Source organism: Alexandromys fortis, unplaced genomic scaffold (assembly GCF_014885135.2).
Source record: "Alexandromys fortis isolate MF-2015 unplaced genomic scaffold, M_Fortis_MF-2015_v1.1 scaffold_62, whole genome shotgun sequence".
Lineage (NCBI taxonomy): Eukaryota > Metazoa > Chordata > Mammalia > Rodentia > Cricetidae > Alexandromys > Alexandromys fortis.
The window spans coordinates 5,046,376-5,064,739 of NW_026067942.1; the positions used below are offsets into that span (position 1 = coordinate 5,046,376).

The 18,364-nt window shown below is 50.6% G+C and overlaps 1 protein-coding gene across 1 annotated transcript in view; it reads right to left on the bottom strand.

The window, feature by feature from the left end:
- Positions 1–18,364, bottom strand: part of Smyd2 (SET and MYND domain containing 2) — a 42,687-nt gene that overhangs the window by 10,398 nt on the left and 13,925 nt on the right. Inside the window, exons 3-7 of the mRNA XM_050148237.1 lie at positions 11,978–12,088; positions 9,922–9,982; positions 8,838–8,962; positions 3,769–3,836; positions 1,005–1,107 (exon numbers count right to left, since the gene is read on the bottom strand). Of these exons, the coding sequence (XP_050004194.1) occupies positions 1,005–1,107; positions 3,769–3,836; positions 8,838–8,962; positions 9,922–9,982; positions 11,978–12,088 (468 nt within the window). The remainder of the gene's footprint in view (positions 1–1,004; positions 1,108–3,768; positions 3,837–8,837; positions 8,963–9,921; positions 9,983–11,977; positions 12,089–18,364) is intronic.

An 18,364-nucleotide genomic window follows, 5' to 3' on the forward strand; every position in this document is an offset into this window, starting at 1 on the left:
CTTAGCAAAGAGAAGGAAGGGGCGTGAATGTTAGCTGTGGACCCTGAAGAATGGAAATCAAAGCTTTCTGTCACTTAGCACGGACATGTCCCTCGAAACAGCAGTATCGCTTCAACCAAAACTGAACCTAGAAAGTGTAATGTAATCACACAAGGTGGACACGTGACCACAGCATCAGAAAGAGAAGCAGTCCAGGGAACAGGCGATGAAGCATGTCTCTCTATACCTCACATTAAGGAAGGGAGCTGGAGCCTCCTGTCCCCAAAGTGCCTCTACCTCCCTGAGCTGGGCATGCACCTGGCCATGGTCCCTTTCTAAGAAGAGAACCTCAAAGACATGCCACTTGGAGCCGAGCCTCAACAGGTCTTGCTGGGCTAACTCCTTAACAATGTGCTGGTTAACACTGCCAACTGGACAGGACTGGACCCACAAAACCAGAACCTTCCTTCATTTAGCTGCTTTTGTTGAACATTCTACTACCACAAGAAAAGTAACAAGTCCAGACAACGATTTAGTTTTGTGGAAGAATAACTCACCAGCCAACTGTCTCACATCGGGGATACACAGACTATAAATCCTGGCTAAGAACTTAACTGAAGGGGGTTGGAGAGATGGCTCAATGGTTAAGAGAGCCCCAGCACCTACATGGTACTGTAGACCACAGGCGTGTACAGGATATGCATACATACATGTATCCATACATGCATGTATGGATACATACATAATATATACAAGGCATTCAGATACACAAAGTAAAAATGAATAAATTTTGGGGGAAAAGGGGTTTAATTCAAATTTATTTCTTGTTTCTGTCTGGCCTAAGGAAATGGTGAGCATCAAGGGACATCAAACCAAGTCCCAAACCTGACAGATAGCCCAGGGAAGGCCCAGGGCTCATACAGTTTGGCTGCATGGGTCACTATGGCGATTCCACGTAGATTGGGCCGCTCTGCCTGTCACAACAGCCTGAGTCCAGTGCCCGACCGCCATGTCTTCCATCTCACCTCATCTCCTGGGTGGATCTCCTGTACGGCTCTGACTTCTGCCACGGTCCCTTTGTAGGTCACAATAACATTAGGGCAGCAGCTGTGGTTCATCAACGCGACACTGTCAATCAAAAGAGGAAACCCGGTTATCCGAAGGCTTTGGGCAGACTGCTGAACTGACTCACGGCTTACCTGTCTGATGGCTGAGAGCGACGGAGTCTCCAGACTCTGTAAGATGGTTGAAAGTACACAGACAATTCTAAAAGAATGTTCTCTGCACATTCAGAATAATACCTGGCCCTTCTGGGTTTTGTTGTCTTATTTTGTTTTGTTTTTTTAAGACAAGGTCTCATGTAGCCCAGGGCGATCAAGAATTCAGCGTGTAGCCAGGGGTGACCTTGAGGCCTTGATCCCTCATGCCACCATGCCCAGTTTATGTAGTGCTGGGGTCCAAACCCAGGGCTTAATGCATGCCAGGCAAGCATGGTACCAAGTGAGCCACACCCTCATCCCAATGCCTAACACGTTACTCTTTCAACATATTCAGATAGGAAATCCTCATATGAAACATGATCTCTAAGCGATATGGGAAAAGTAGCATCTACCAGAGTATTCCTTCTGGACAGGCTCAAACAACAATGCTGGCAGCCAGCTGCCCCCAGGTACACACGAGCATGAGACAAAGGGGCTACTTTCTGTCTAAGTGGATCATTTCTCGAATGTTCCCTTCAGATGTCGAGAAATGCCAGCTGCTTGCAGGGGGTGGGGGGCTGTGATCCCCGCCCCAGGACCCAGAGAAGCACCTCAATCTCCAAATCTGGGAAATTGGGACATGGCCTCTCCCGCTGCTCACTGTCTGCTTTTTAGGGACAGTGACAGAGACTCGCCTAGGCGAGGTGCTTTGAGCTTTCTGATTATATCAAGGTCAAAGTTCTAAGAACAGAAACTTCTAAACTACAGGGGAAGGTGCTTGATCTCACAAATGCTGCCTTTGAAATCACACACTCATGTGATTTCAGCCCCAAAGGATTTTTCCCCAATTAAAAACGCCCAGCAACTGGGGCTTACGCTCTTGTGGGCACACCTGTCCACGTGAACATCCACTCAGAGCACCAGCACAGCCTGACCCCAGAAGACCAGACAGAACCCTTCTCTGGCTTGCCCCAAGATGAGAAAAAGGGAAGGGATCTCAGAACCATAGCAGGTGGACTGCCCCAGAGTGCCTGTTGTGGGGGTGGGGTGTGACTCTGCCTCTCTCCTGCCTACTAGAGCTCTAAGGAGAGTGGGTGACTGGCTTTACATATGGGGTGGACAGGCAGCCAGTTCTTGTTTACATCCGGGGTGGACAGGCAGCCAGTTCTTGTTTACATCCTGGGTGGACAGGCAGCCAGTTCTTGGTCTTGTTGCCGGGGAGGTACATCTCCACCTTGTACTACAGCCTACTTAGATTTCTGACCAAGGATACTGGGATGGCATCAGGCCCCAGGAATCTTGGATAAGGGTTAGCTCTCTCTCTATCCCTCTCTGGCTCTCTCTCTCTCTNTCTCTCTCTCTCTCTCTCTCTCTCTCTCTCTCTCTCTCTCTCTCTCTCTCTCTCTCTCTCTCTCTCTCTCTCTCTCTCACAGTTAAACATGGTGGAGAGGGCACAAAGAAAGTTAGCCAAGCAATGCAGTATCCGGGATTGCCACTTCTGGCCACTATGGGAGACAATGAGGCGGCAAATTCAGACCCCTCAGACATTCATAAGCAGAGGCCAATGTGCAGAGCTCAGCTCAGCACCGAGGTTGTCCAGGTTGTCCTCACAGAATCCATGCCTGTTCTTTTCTCTGTTCTCGTCCCAGCTACAGAAGCCTAAGAGTCCCTGCTGAAAGGCATGCTGGTCCTCAGCAAGCTTCTACCTGAACTGACCACACCTTGGCTTCAGAGCCAATGCCAGTAGCTCTCTCTCCTGTGAGAGCTGCAGGAACCAGGGTCTGCTCACTCAGGTCCCTTCCTTCTGACTCCCCTGATGCCTGCAGCCGGCAGCAGATAAACACACCAGGAATCGGTGCATGGCAGGTGAGGAGCAGATGGCATCCTTGGCACAGTGTGGATCAACTCAGGGCATACAGAGGCTCCCCTGGCCACCTGTGAAGTAGGAACCAATCACTCTGATTTTCCATGAACAACAGAGCCATGAAGACCTCCACATTAGCTAGCCTTTCAGGGGCATCCAGATATCCCTGAAGTCACGGGGAAAAACACTTGGTAACACTGAAACTTTTCTCCAGTCACTCAGCGTCCCTCCAGCTCAGCGCCCCTCTAGCTCAGCGTCCCTCTAGCTCAGCATCCCTCCGGCTCAGCGTCCCTCCAGGCAGTGCCACTTTCCACTGGCATTTTCCAAAACGGGCAGCTGGGCAAGAGCTGACATATTCTCTCCCAAAACCATGACTAACTCTTTTATCGGCAATTAATGTCTCACTTTGAGCATAAGAAACAAGATTTCCAGAGCCGCGGGCCTGCAGAGAGTACGCTTCCCAGCAGGTCACAGGGTGTTCCTCTCTGCACTGATACTCCTTAACAACAGCCTGGGCCCGGTGGGATGTCACCGCCATCGCTCTGCTACCTGCCACCCTCAGATCCTCAAGTGTAGGGGAAATATTTTGAAATCTGGCAGATTAAAAAGCTGTCTTAATTCACTTGGCGTTTCATGCCTGCCACACGCAGCCGGGTGGGTTATGTAAAAACCAAATTAGCGCTAAATAAGTACAAAGGGGAAGGAACGAAGTCAGACTCAACCTACTCAGGGAATATCGCCGATCCCAAATGAGAGAGCTCTTCGTCCTCAATGGTGAAGCCATTACAGTTCACCTGCAGCGAGATGGGGAGAAAGAGAGAAACCTCTGGTTACAGCTCCCCCACCACAGCCACACAGCCCCTCTTCAGCCCGCACCAAATCAGCCAAGACGTTCTGGCTTGGGGCGTGGAAGCTGCCCTTGCAGCATGGCATCCTCTGTCCAGTAAAATCTACCCAACGGCTCTGAGTGTCAACAGACGGAAGCAGACATGCTGCTGTCAGAGCCCCTCTCTGCATGGCTGCCTGCAGAGCTGCAGTGGAGGGCACGGCGGGAACACGCGATAGGGCTTGGGTAGTCAAACTGCTTCGGGTCAGGAGCTCCAGTGAGACCACAGTGTGTGTATGTGTGCTCCAATGAGACCACAGTATGTGTGTATATGTGTATACATGTGTGTGCACGCGCACGTGCATGCGTGCATGTGCATGACTTAGATCCCATCCTCAAATCATTTGTTCTTAGAAAGGAATCTGGTGACCCAATGTCTACCTCAGGAGGGGAGGTGATAAGTTCAAACCCTTTACTCATCCATGGAAGTGTGGACCCTTCCTCTGAGAGGTAAAGAAACCAAGAACCCCAAGGCAATGATGTTTCAGCCAAATCAATTTCCAGTCCCTCTCTCATCTTTGAGAAGAATGGCTACATTTAGAACACTGAGGACATAAGGTTAGAATCGGGCTGGGGAGATGGCTCAGTCATAGCCCCGCAAGCATGAAGACCTGAGTTTGAACCCCAGAAGTCATGTAAAAAGAACGCTGGGCATACAGTGTAATCCCAGCCACGGGGAGGTGGAGACAGACAGACCCCTGGAGCTCCCAGGCTGTCTGCCTGGCCTAACCAGAGAGCCCCAGAACCCAGTGACAGGCCCATCTCAAAACATAAAGGACAGCTCTAGAGAAAGAACATAAAGGTTGGTCTCTGGCTTCCTCATGTGCATGGGTGTGCCCACGCACGAGCACATGCACGCGCATGTGAACACACACTCCCTCCAATGGCAGCTCTCACCACACTGGAAGTCTAGGTCAAGGTGAACAGGCTAAAAGGATGACTATGAGTACCAATTCTGCACATTTCTCTTTCCACAGATAGTAACAAGCATAGCCTGCTGGGTGCTTTACACGAAAGGATGATCAGGGCAACTTTCAGAGGTTGGGCGAGAATCCCACAGGTGTTCTCTGTAAGGACTGAAAATCTCAGGGATGGAGGACTCGGTGTCCTCTCTAAGAGGATGAGAAAGGAGCCAGCACTACAGTCACAAAGCCTGTCAGTGACGAGCGCTGAGGTGGCTGGGACTCGCGAGACTGCGAGCTCTGAGCAAACTTACTTCCTCCCGCTCCTAGGTTTCTTCCAAAGAGCACTGCCGAACACCACGCTGGGTGCCCCGACTCCCCACCTCACAAGCCCACAGTATCGTGCTAGTATGAATGCAGCAGTCCACCGTACAAATAACCAGGGCTCCCGGGACCCACGGTGGAGTGAGTGGTTCAAGGATGTGTGAGATCTGGCGGCATAAAGGGAGTCACGGCTCACCCAGGACGTTCTGACAAAGCCAGGCGTCTGCACACCAGACTATGCATGCAACTGGGGTGGGAGGCTGTGTGGGAGGTTCAAGGACAGCCTCTGCCACTGGAGCTCACCTACCACCTTATTTTACACAGGGCCTCTCGTTTGCTGCAGCATAAGCCAGGCCTGCTGCCGTGCAAGCCTCTGGAGGCTCTCCTCTCATACTGCCTGAGGACCACAGCTGGGGTGACTGGTGCTCAGGACTGCATCTGCCGGGGTCTGAACTTGCGTCCTCACACTTGCCTGGCCAAGGCTTCCCTCGCTCATCCATCATTCCAGGTGTGCGATTTCTCATGATAAACTGCGTCTATTAACTGGGAATGTGGCAGTTTTGCATAAAATTAAAAGATTATTGGAAAATCTTGGGAACCTTGGGTGCATACCGTAGTAAAGACTATGAAAATTTTACTTGCACTACTGAGGTCAAGAAAGAAGAGGAAGAAAAAGAAAGAAGAGGAGGAAGGAGGGAAGAGGAGGAGAGGAGGCGAGCACGGTGGGCTATAAAATGTCGCAAAGCTCTGACATCCCTAAGTAGAAGCCTGCACCCTGTCTTTTCATGCAACCTGACCAAGTGCATCCCCGGACCTTTAACCAGGAGCTGCCAGCCCACATTCGTTAGGATGAACTGCGATTTTTCTTTCATTCAACAAAATTTCTTTAGCATGAACTCCATTCCTAGGTGTTTCTGGCTAGGTACTGGGCAATAACTTTCTCCTGCTGGACTCGGGGCTCACGGTACCCACAACAGCTGGCAAATGCTTGCTAAATGAAAGAGGGATTCCTGGGGTTCATGATGTGAAATTCCTAAACAATCAATAAAAATATATGAAAAAAAACAGAGATATATCAAAACAGATGGAGGGACAGCCAGCTCCCCAGCCTTTGGGAACTGAGCTGTGGTTCTCTGATCTGCAGCCCCTTTTTACCCTTTTCTATCCCTCCCCTATGCTGTGGGAGTGTGCACGCATGTTCTCCTACGGACATGCTGTGGGAGTGTGCACACATGTTCTCCTACGGACATACTGTGGGAGTGTGCACGCATGTTCTCCTACAGACATGCTGTAGGAGTGTGCACACATGTTCTCCTACAGACATGCTGTGGGAGTGTACATGCACATTCTCCTATAGACCTAAGTGTAATCTCGCTTCCTTCTGGAGAGGCAGTGGTGGTATTTGAGCCAAACTACATAGCAATTTTCCTGCCAGCTTCCCCTCCCTTCTGAGATGTCCCTAGAGAAGAAAAGTGAACTTGTACATTAGAAAAGATGGGTTGTGGTTCTTCCCCCCCCCCCCGAGTAAAATCAGGCGTAAGCGCCTTGCTAAAGCTATCTCATAATTAGCATTTAAACTAGATGCAGGCTGCACATCCAATACTCTCTCAGCCGTGCGCAGGTTTGCAGTGATTAAAGCTCAGAGGGCTGCAGTCACCTTCAGCTACCAGCTGCCGCTGCATTACCCGACAAGAGCCTCCTCAGCTGGGTGAAAGGCTCAGGGCAGAACAGCACACACCAGCTGGAGCCGAGGCAAGGCCAGAGGGCAAGGTGGGCACAAGCCACATTTCCTTTGAGTGCTAGCATTTTCTCCGGGGGCACTGGATTTCCCCTAAAACTCACACTTTAGTGGTGTGACTTTGTGGTGTGTGGGGCTTGGATGTGGCTCAGTTGGTGGAGTGTTGGCCCAGATCACAGGAAACCCTGGGTGTGGTGGTGCATACCTGTAATCCCTGCACTTGGGAAGCTTGGTGTCATTCCTGGATACACAGTGAGTCTGAGACTAGCCTGTGCTACATGAGAGCTATTGAAAGGAAAACTGAGATGAAGCCGGCACATGGCACACAAACAGCTCTGAATGAATACTAAGATTTGATCAATGTAAAGGTCATAAGGAATAAATTCCTAGTTGTATGCAGGTATGCCCACACCTGCATGGGTTCCCTAAGGCACACACACACACACACACACACACACAAATTTTATTTCTCCATATGTACACTTGACCTTTGATGTGAACATGGGGTGTGATCTGAGCCAAGTACATCAGCACACGGAAGGTCTACCGGCATGCATTGCACTGTTAAAGGAAAGGTCTTTTTGGCCATCGTCTGTGACAAACTTCACTTGGCTGTTCTACCTTCATATAACCACGTCTGAGCGAGAAGAAACTCCTGTATGTACAGTTTCAGAAACTCGGTCCCCACACCCGCCTCTAACCTGCCAGGATTTAGGTTTGCTACAGATACATGCCTCTGGGCATGTCTGAGGGGGACCAGGTCGACCCACGTGGGAAGACCTGAGCTGGACATGGGCTGGGGTACGGACTGAACGTAAAGGGTCCTGCACAGTAGCACTGGTCTCTCTAGCCCAGCCACCCGCCTTCCCACCATGGACCGCACCCTCAAATCACGAACCCAGATAAACTACCCCTTCCTGGAGCTGCTTTTGTTGGGTGTCTCTCCCCAGCCGTGCATAGATGCTGAGGAGGGGTGCAAACCAGTGTGGAGATGAGCGTGACCACGGGCTTCCATCTTAACTCTCCTTACTGGAACCCACAATTCCTTCTGCAGGGAGAACCTGGTCATCGTCACATGGCTGAAATACTCTGCATAAACACTAGGTCCGCGGCTAATCCACGGAACCGTTAGCAGTGTTGCTCACTGGGGTCGAAGTGGGGAAAGACTCGCTTCTCCCTTCCCTCTGTCATCATGCTTAGTGCACGGCGACTGTTTTCACTCATTTTTAGCATGTGGGGTGAGTGTGTGTGTTTGTGTGTGTATGAATGTGTGTCTGTGCATGTATGAGTGTGTACAGTGTGTGTGTGTGTATATAAATGTGTGTATGTGTGTATCTGTGCTTATGCATGTATGAGTGTGTGTGTATGAATGTGTATATGTGTGTGCCTGTGTTTGTGCATGTATGTGTCTCTGCATGTATATGTGTATGTGTGTGTATCTCTGTGTGTATGCATGTATGTGTGTGTGTATGACTGTGGGGGATATGAAGGTCAGAGGACAACCTTGGGTGTTGTTTCTCAGACAATGTCCACCTTGTTTTATTGTATTTTATTTTTACTTTATGTGTATAAATGTGTTGCCTGTATGTATGTATAATGCATGCCCTGTACCCATGGAGGTCAGAAGAGGTCATAGGATCTCTTAGAACTGGAGTTACAGATAGTTCTCAGCCACCATGTGGGTGCTGGGAACCGAACCCAAGTCCCCAGTAAGAGCAGCAAATGCTCTTAACCTCTGAGCTGTCTCTCCACCTCAGCCCACCTGTTTCTTGAGAAAAGGTCTCTCATTGGCCTGGAACTCGATAAGGGAGCTAGGCGGCCTGTGCCACTGAGTCCCAGGTTTGCACCTGTTTCACAGGGCCCAGGACCTTGTCGGGTAGATACCGTCAGCATTTCCACGTGTCTCCATGAGTACATGCTGTAGGAAGGGCGCTGGCACCCTCACCTGGGCGAAGAGAACCACGAGGCTGCTGTGGTCGGGGAGCTCCAGGTGTCTGGAGTAGAACTGATGGAGAGCAGCGATGTCGCTCTGGATCAGGTCCTTCTTCTCATTGTCCAGCTTGTCCAGATCTGTGAGAAACAATCTGTTACCACAGAAACCCTGAGTCCCTCCTGCTACAAACAGCAGGGTGGTCACTGTCGAGCCCTGGAGAACAAATTCCCCATGACGTGGTCTAAATGAAGAACTGTCTCTTCCTCCATCAGTCAAAGCTCATGAAGGCACGAAATTCCACCTGACCATGAGCAGTGAGGTCAGAGAGAAGCAACTGTAGATGACATCCAACCTCACTGTCCCTTACTGGGCCCTGGGATCTGGGTCACCGTCAAACAGCTGGACAGCCCTGATTTAATGCCTTTAGGTAAAGCCATCACCAGGGCACTGAGGAAACAGTTCAATTGGTAAACTGTGTCCCCCAAGGGGACTGTGTCTTTTGGCTTCCACATAAACCTGTACATGTGTACGTGAACACCTGCATACGTGCATAGCACACGTGTGCACACACAGACATCAGTTTTTCCAGACTGCAGAGTAGCTAATACCCAAAACACCCAGCATGCCAGGAGCAGAGAGGACCATTGTGTGAGCCCCGACACCTAGCGTGCCAGGAGCAGAGAGGACCTCTGTGTGAGCCCCGACACCCAGAGTGTCAGGAGCAGGGAGGACCTCTGTGTGAGCCCCGACACCTAGCGTGCCAGGAGCAGAGAGGACCTCTGTGTGAGCCCCGACACCCAGAGTGCCTGGAGCAGGGAGGACCTCTGTGTGAGCCCTGACACCCAGAGTGCCAGGAGCAGGGAGGACCTCTGTGTGAGCCCCGACCTCCCCTGACCAATTCCTAGTCAACTTGTAAACTCAGGGGAGAAACAATGCTAGGGACATATTTCAAAATAAAACACGGGTCAAAATACAACAAACAGTTCTAAAAATCACCATCCTTACTAAGAGAATGAGTTATTTCTGCCTTCAATCCACCTGATGAGAATTCAATTTGCATCTAAAATAAGAGAGCATCCACTAGAGAAATACTTACGGGATTCAAACTCCTTCACGGCCAACAGTTTCTCTGAAGGCGTCCTCTCTGGGTGGATTTTCTAGAAATTGGTGACAAAGTCACAGAGAAATGTTAGTGCCCGGGCTCAAATGCACCCTTGTTCTGTCCAAGTGAAGACAACACAACCATGTTCAAGGAAGAAGGCCACTCAAGAGTCCACACTAGGCTCTGAGTCTGCCCGCCCTCCAGATCCAAAGGGCTTGTTTTAAAAGCATTTGAAAGGGTCCACAGTATCCCTAACGCCCTAATACCCTGCACACACAGTAGGCTCGGAAATGCTCATTACAGAGAAGAATGGGGCCAGAAAACAAGTTTTTAGGGCCCTGACTTAAAAGGACCGCGTCTACAGACAAACCATCCTATTTATTACTTCTCCTTCTAAAAAAGAACAAAACGAAACCCCCATCCATTTCCCACTTTCTTTAAGCATAGGCTAAAATGATCTCAAATCCCACATTTCAAAAGGAACACGTTGGGTTGTATCTGCAAGCCCAGCCACACTTGAAACGCCTGCCGCCTTTGTTCTAGAAGCCCTAAGAGGAGCTAACAATAGCGAAGCCACGAGGCTTTGAGAACATGAATAAACTTGGTGTTGACAGGAGTTCAAAGGCAGAGCTCAGGAGCTGGCCCGAGGCCTGGGCTTTGTAATCTGGCCATTCAATTTGGGGATACAGGTGGTTGGTCTAGCAGGGTGCTCTCACCTCCCTAGTTAACATGTTAAGCTTCCCCTAGGTAGTTGGTCTGTCTCCCCTAATCCTTTGCGAGTTCCTAGAATACAAATGGTCTGTTTTTTTTTTTTTAAATCACCTATTCCTATGGAGATGAAAAGACGGCCAGGTAACTTTCCATTTAATAGTCGATTAGTGGTAATTATAACAAAAAATAAAGGGAACCTCTAAACTCATCCCGGCACGCGGACAGAGCGGACGGGCACAGGGCACACTTCTATGAGAAGTCATCCTGCCTTGGGGGGTGGGGGCCACCTCACTCAGGAAAGCTCCTTCTGGGTCCTTAAGATGGCACTGACAGAAACCGTGGAAAGGTAGGGGGAAGGCAGGGCTTTATGTAATGATTATCCAGACCTCACACTCACAGCTTCCCCGTGTTCCTTTCTGCCACAGACCATTAGTTCACGGAGAACTGTCATTTAAGAAGGGGCCTGTGGCCTTCCCAGGAGAAAACCACCCTCATCGCTGAGCCTCACTCTGCAGGCAACTCCTGTTCCACTTACTCCAGTCACCTGACCCCAGCTGAGCGCAGTGGAAAGATGACCTCAGAGTTCTAGAATGTTCTACTTCTGTTTACACACCCAGGATCCTAAATTTGATCTGGGGACAAGCACATGCTAACCATTACAATCATACTCATCTTGGGTTAAAATGACAGCGGAGAAGCTGGAAGGCGCTGGTAGGGATGGATATGAAAGTCGGAGGGGGATGAAGTTTAAGCCTTAAAACAAATCTACAGCTCAGAGACCCACACAGACGCAGACAGCCAAACCTCTATGTGCCGCAGCAGGCTTCCTCCCGAGCTCCTCTATGTTTCAGAGGATCACAGAGACAAGCTCCTTATGTCTTCCCACTGACTTCAAAACCTGAACCTTGACAGACAAGGCAGGCAGTTCTCCAGCGCTTGGGAAGGACTGATCACACTCTGACAAACAGTGGAAGGGGAGCAAACGGACACACAAGAAAGGGGACAGGACGGCTCCACACGGCACCAGGATTCCCTGGCCTGCCCGGCTCACATGGAGCTCTAGGAATTCCTGGCCGGTCATGACTGTGCTTTTCCATGTAAATAACCCCCCCAAGAAGCTCCGAATTGAACGGGTATGGCTATTTCCTCTTCCTGGGGGGCAATGTCCTACGTGCCTGGGGGAAACAGCCAAGACTGCGCCTGAGTGCCCTCCCATTACACCCGGATGGGGCTGAAGCGGAACTCCAAGGATACTGAGCCACATACTCAGCCTGGCTCAGCACCCATCTTTCTGACCTTTAACAAAGGAACGCAGCTGAGCGTTATCACATTTCCCCACCTGTTTGGCCAGGATCCGGGCTGTGAGCCGCACCGTCTCAGAAGGATTCCAGCTCTCCCCGAAAACAACCATGGATGAGCACTCCAGCTTGTGCAGAGGCCAGTCTTCCTTCTGGGCAGGGGTCAAAAAACAAAGCTGTTAATGTATGGACACATCCTCACACGGAGATAGACACACAGTCACACACACGCATACACAAAGCATACACACACACACACACGATATAGACAACGGAACACAGTCACACACAGATGGACAGGCACATAGACACAGACACATAGACTCACAGACACAAGAAACAGACACAGGCACATAGTCACACAGAGATAGGCAGACACACAGAGACACATAGACACAGACACACAAACATACACACACAGATACAGACAGAGGCACACGGTCACACAGAGATGGGCAGACACACACACACATACAGACTAAAGTATGAAGAGAATACAATAAGACCCTTAGTCTAGCTCAAGTAGAATACGCTTCCTCTTGGAAAGCTAGGGAATGTTCACAAACTAGACTCAATAATATATTTTAAAGACAGATACAATCCTTTGACTTTAATTCTAGCTCAGTCAAGGTGTCTTTTGTTGTTGTCTGGGGGATGTTTTTAAGGGTTTCATGCTCAGACTGGCCTGGAATTCACTATGTAGTCTCAGACACAGCAGTCCTCCTGCCTCAGCCTCCTGAGTGCTGGGATGACAAGTAGGAGCCATCATGCGTGACAGTTTCCTATTTTCTTCTTTAGCTGTTCCTGCCTGGAAGTCTGTCTGTGTGGGCTGAGACTGACGGAGGGCAGGGCCCTGGGTGACGAGTCTGTCTGTACTGCCTGGAAGTCTGTGTGGGCTGAGACTGACGGAGGGCAGGGCCCTGGGTGACAGGTCTGTCTGTACTGCCTGGAAGTCTGTGTGGGCTGAGACTGACGTAGGGTAGGGCCCTGGGTGACTGACAGGTCTGTCTGTACTGCTGCTGTATTCCCGGCTCTGGTCTCAAGCAACTCTCTCGGCCATTTTGTACAAGTCAGAGTCTACCATGCACCTGGGGCACAGCAAAAACATCAACTGGGGATCTAGCGATGCTGGTCCTTCAGATTCTTCTATTAGAGCAACTATATCCCTTTGTATCCTGCCTTGAAGTCTTTCTGCCCCTGGTAGAGGGATGAAGCCTGCAGCCAACAGTGGAGGAGTGGGAACCCAGCTGCGGAGAGCGGAGGGTGGCAGAGGACACGGTGGCGCTTTGAAAATCAAGAAGGAAGTACTTTGGGTGAGAGCAAATGATAGCGCAGAAGCTGGTAGCAGGCACCACGGAAGGCCGCTGGAGACTCACCTGTCATCCCAATGTCACTACAGACCGATTTCAAAAGGAAAACAAAAACGAACAGCAGCCAGTTTTGTGGAGCTGGTGCGGCAGCTTCTCACAGAACAACCCAAGTCAAGAAAAGCAGCTGTCTTGGTTAGCTTTCATTGTAAACTCGACACATCGGAGATGGAAACTTTAAATAAGAATTGCCTTGGCCAGACTGATCTGTGACCACATCTGTAAGATTGATTATGATGTGGGAGGGCCCAGCCTACTGTGGGAGGCACCATCCCTAGGCAGGTGGGCCTGGGCCATACCTGACCGTGCCAGCAGGCAGATTTCCTCCAAGGTTTCTGTCTCAGCGCATGCTGTGAGGCCCATACTGACTGCTGTCTAGGATGTATGACCACGAAGGACAAGCCAACTCAGCCCTTTCCTCCCCGGGTTCCTTTAACCACAGCAACAGAGAGGGAAGAAACCTCAGCAGTGGCAGAAATAGCTGGGAGCTCAGGAGCTAGGGCTGGAGGACAGTGGACTACTGTTGGATGCTTGTGGACTTCTGCAAGCCCAGAACACTCTCCTGCGCACACTGGCCTGCGCTGCTCTGCCCTCTGCCTTTCTCAGCTCAGCAAATATCAAGTCCATTCCTTCAGAAGCCTACAACAAACACCTGAAGTCACCCTGGAATCAACAGGACCCGAGTTTGAGCCCCCAAACCCTTGTAAAAAAAAAGCTGAGTGAGGTAGGGTGTTTGTAATTTCAGTACCGGGGAGGCAGAGACAGGAGGATCCTTGGAGACTCATTGGCTGGACTGCACAGTCTAACCGGCTAGCCCCAGGCCACTGAGACCCTAGCTCAAAACATAAGGTGGGCAACTCCTCAAGAATGGCACCCAAAGGTGACTGACTCTGAGTCCACAACACACACACACACACACACACACACACACACACACACACACACACCTCCACACATGGGGAGCGGCGTGCAGACTCATCTCTCTGCCAACAGGGCCAGTCAGCCAGCCAGCAGTGCCAAGATTACCACCACATTCCTTTAGGTACAGGCTTGTTTTTTTCCCTTTGCCTCCGGAACACTGAGTGTGGGAGAAGGGCACCCTTAAAGAGAACCGGGGTCTCAGCTCAGAACCCTTGAGGTCTTCTCAGCTTGCACAGAAGGCCAACTCCTCAGCACAACGTTCTCCTGGCCTGGCTGGCACACTCTCGGCTGCCATAGCATCATCCTTCTCGTTCCCTTCTCAAGGCCCGGGCCCCTGCAGTATTTGCTGTCTAGCTCTAGTTCCCAGATTGTCACATGGCTCCCTGGCTGTCCCTGGTCTCCACACCTCTGTTCCTCCATGGTCGCCTTCTCAAGCCACCTGCCCCAAACAGCCCTTTCCTCTCTCTCCCACCCCTCGAGTTCTGCTTCTCAGTTCTCATGACTCCCTGCATATGACATGATTATCCCCATTAGAATAAAGGAATCCCCTCTGCTTTGTTCACAGGTGGGACCCCAGGTCCTATACCCAAGTCCGGTATTCACAAGGCATTCAGAAGTGCTGCTGGGTGATTGCCCCCACCTCTGGTCCCTCTCCTCCACCGAACCCCTAGGGAAAGACACAAAATCCATCCCCATGATTTACTGCAGCACCTGACACTTCCTCGGGGCTCAAGTTCTGTGCCAAGATGCTTGGTGGAGTTAAGTAACACTGTGCCCGATATAACTGAGAGCAGAGAGAAGAAAAGATAAGATATACCCTCGGGAGCACAGGAGCTGCTTTTAGCTGGAGTCTAAACCACAGGGCACAAGGATGAGGCAGAGGAGGGAATGGGTCCAGCAGACTCCTCCCTATCCTGGGCAGCCACAGGGTAAAGAGGAAGGGATGAGGAAGCCTGTGATGACTAAGGACAAGCAACACCAGCAGGTAGGACAGAGAGACAAATGTCCCCCTGGAAGTCCAGGAACTTGAAAAAAAAAGCCTGGCTTAAGACAGGATCTCCAGCCAGGTCTGTGGTATACCCCTTTAATCTCAGCACTAAGGAGGTAGAGGCAGGTGGTCTCTGAGTTCAAGGCCAGCCTGGTCTACAGAACAATTTCCAGGCCAGCCAAGGCTACACAGCAAAAACCTGTCTTGAAAATCCCAGGGTCTCTACACTTGGTTTCCTCGAGTGTGAGCAGGGCTTGGTGTCTCCCAGGCATAAACTCCCATGAGAAAAAAGAGAAACACTGTTTATCAAAATTATTCGATTGTATCGATACAGCATATTTCTTCAAATAATTAATTATTTAAACATTTAAAATTAATGTTCATGTAAATAATATCTCACAATGACTTTTATGATGGGTCTCTCTCCCAAGAGGTCCTGGAGCAGGATGGCCACCGGTCAGGACCCTCAGAGACCCCCATTCGGACTGTGCTCTGTAGCAGCTCTGGAGGCCACGCAGCTCTTAATCCCTGAGCACCTGTCTGAGAGGCTGTGAATAACATGATCCTTCCTTACTTAGCAGATCTGCAGCTCTGAGTCTGTGATTTCACACCTTCCAACGGGTAATCGACCAGGCCCGGAGCCTGGGGTGCACGGGGGCCCTTCAAACGGAACATCGGCAGTAATCGACCAGGCCCAGAGCCTGTAGTGCACGGGGGCCCTTCAAACTGGACAACGGTGGTAATCGACCAGGCCCAGAGCCTGTGGGGTGCATGAAGGCCCTTCAAACTGGACAACGGTGGTACTCGACCAGGCCCAGAGCCTGTGGGGTGCACGGAGGCCCTTCAAACTGGACAACGGTGGTAATCGACCAGGCCCAGAGCCTGTGGGGTGCACGGGGGCCCTTCAAACTAGGAAGTCAGCATTCACTCACACAGAACAGGAACTTCATAGGTGATCCTGGGCTCCAGCATATGAGAAGCAAGAGACCTGGCCCACGGCCACTCTTAATTAGTGTTAGTAATTAAGCCAGCCTTGCTGCCGACACCAGAAGCAGGGGAGGGGGACAGAGTGTTTGACTTCAAGTAGTTTGTGACCATGTTAGAACAGGAAGTACAATCGAGGAGACAGGAAATGCAAGAAGTCACGACGACGATGATGCACTTTAGAATCGACTTTGGTTCGTTTGAGGTTCTTTCCGGAAGGTGATGCCAGAGACGCGGATTAAGGGAAAATGACAGGTACGTACTCCAATGGCACTGTTCATTTTCAACTGAAAAATGTAGGGCCTGAAGAGATGGGCCGGTGGTTATGAGTACAGACGGCTCTTTCAGAGGCCCTGGGTTCAGTTCCTAGCACCCACATGGAGGCTCACAACGAGTGTAAACAGTTCCGGAGGATCTGACACCCACTTCTGACTTTCATGGACACCAGGCACTAACATGGGACACAGACATACTCGCGGACAAAATACCCACACACATCTGAAAAATTAAAAATTTTGAAAAGAAAAGGAGAACTAGAATCTGGTAGACGTATCAGCTAGTTTTGAGCATTTGTTTGCTTCCCGTTTTTGTTTTAAGAAACGGAGTCTCATGTAGCCCAGGTTGGTCTAAAACTCCTACAACACCGAGGTTGGCCTTGAACTCTCTCCTCCCCTCCCAAGTGCTAAGAGAACAGGTGAATGACTGTTCAATCAACTCAACTGGTGGTGCTGGGGATCGAACCCAGACCCTTGTGAATGTACAGCAAGAAACCTGCCAACTGAGCTATATCCCCATAAGCTCTGCTTGCAGCCTTTACTGAGAGCACTCTCTTCTATCAGAGGCATCTGATTGTGAGTGAGGAACTGTGTCACGGGGCACACGCACTGTGAGTGAGGGAAAAGCAGAGGTGATTATGACATTAAGTTTTCTGCTGAGCAAATGAGTCTGTCTTCTTGGATAAGGTATCCAGATTTTTGCCACAAAGCCCCCTTTGTGGGGCTTCCACCATTCCAATAGTCTGCTCAAAATGCACGCTGTCTACCTGCCTTGTGCAGAGGAGACTTAACAGGCAAAACAGCCAGAACATGCCACAGGGCTCAGAACATGCCACAGGGCTCAGAACATGCCACAGGGTTCAGAACATGCCACAGGACTCAGAACATGCCACAGGGCTCAGAACATGCCACAGGGCTCAGAACATGCCACAGGGCTTCTGCTCTGGCCCATGACTGCCAGGAGGAAGACTCAGAGGGACCGTGGCAGCACTGAGCCATGACGTCAGAGGGTCACGGGGCGGATTCTGCACTCCCCACCCAGAAGAGATGTACTGATCCACAGGCCGTTCTTCCTCGTGGTGATGGTGGACGAATGGAGAGCAGAGTGCTGACCACAGCACATGCAGCTCAGGGCTGGGTAGGAGGCCACAGTGAGCTCACAGCACTGTACCTAGGACGCTGGGCCATGCATGGCCTCCCCAACAAAGGCAGGGTCCTATCAGCACGGGGTCAGACACTTCCTGAGCTTCAGCCCGGCACTGCCCTCTGTGCCTAGGCATCTACTAACACTAACTCCTCCTGCCATTCTGGTACAATGCAAGGCTCCATAGTCATTTAGTTCTTCATTACCAAAGCCTGAAAACCCTCTGTGGCCATGAGCCTGTTTCTTCAGGAGACAGACAAAAAAAGAAACAAACAGAAAGAAAGAAAGAAAGAAAGAAAGAAAGAAAGAAAGAAAGAAAGAAAGAAAGAAAGAGAAAGAGAGAGAGAAAGAGAGAAAGAAAAGGAAACTTTCGGTTAAATCTAGCCTGCCACCTTTAGAAATAAGAGGCTCCAGAAGCCACGTCACAGGTGCCACCTACAAGGATACTTGGTCATGTGACACCCAGTTGAAACACAGAAATCGCAGCTGCAGAGGCTGTCCCCAAGCACCTTGTCCTCAGACTGAGGGACCAGGAGGCTCCACTGGGGCTATCAGAGCTTAGCACCTCTGAACAGTCTCAGGACACCAGGGCTCCTCCCCACCACCGCACTATGACAAAGCCACCCTCCAGCTGGCCTTCGGGAGCCACTGAGCAAACTCTCAGGGAGAGCAATCATTCTGGCACAGATGTTAATCAGTGTGAACCCACCACAAACGAGCTGCAAACCAGGAAGACCAGAGCATCAGGC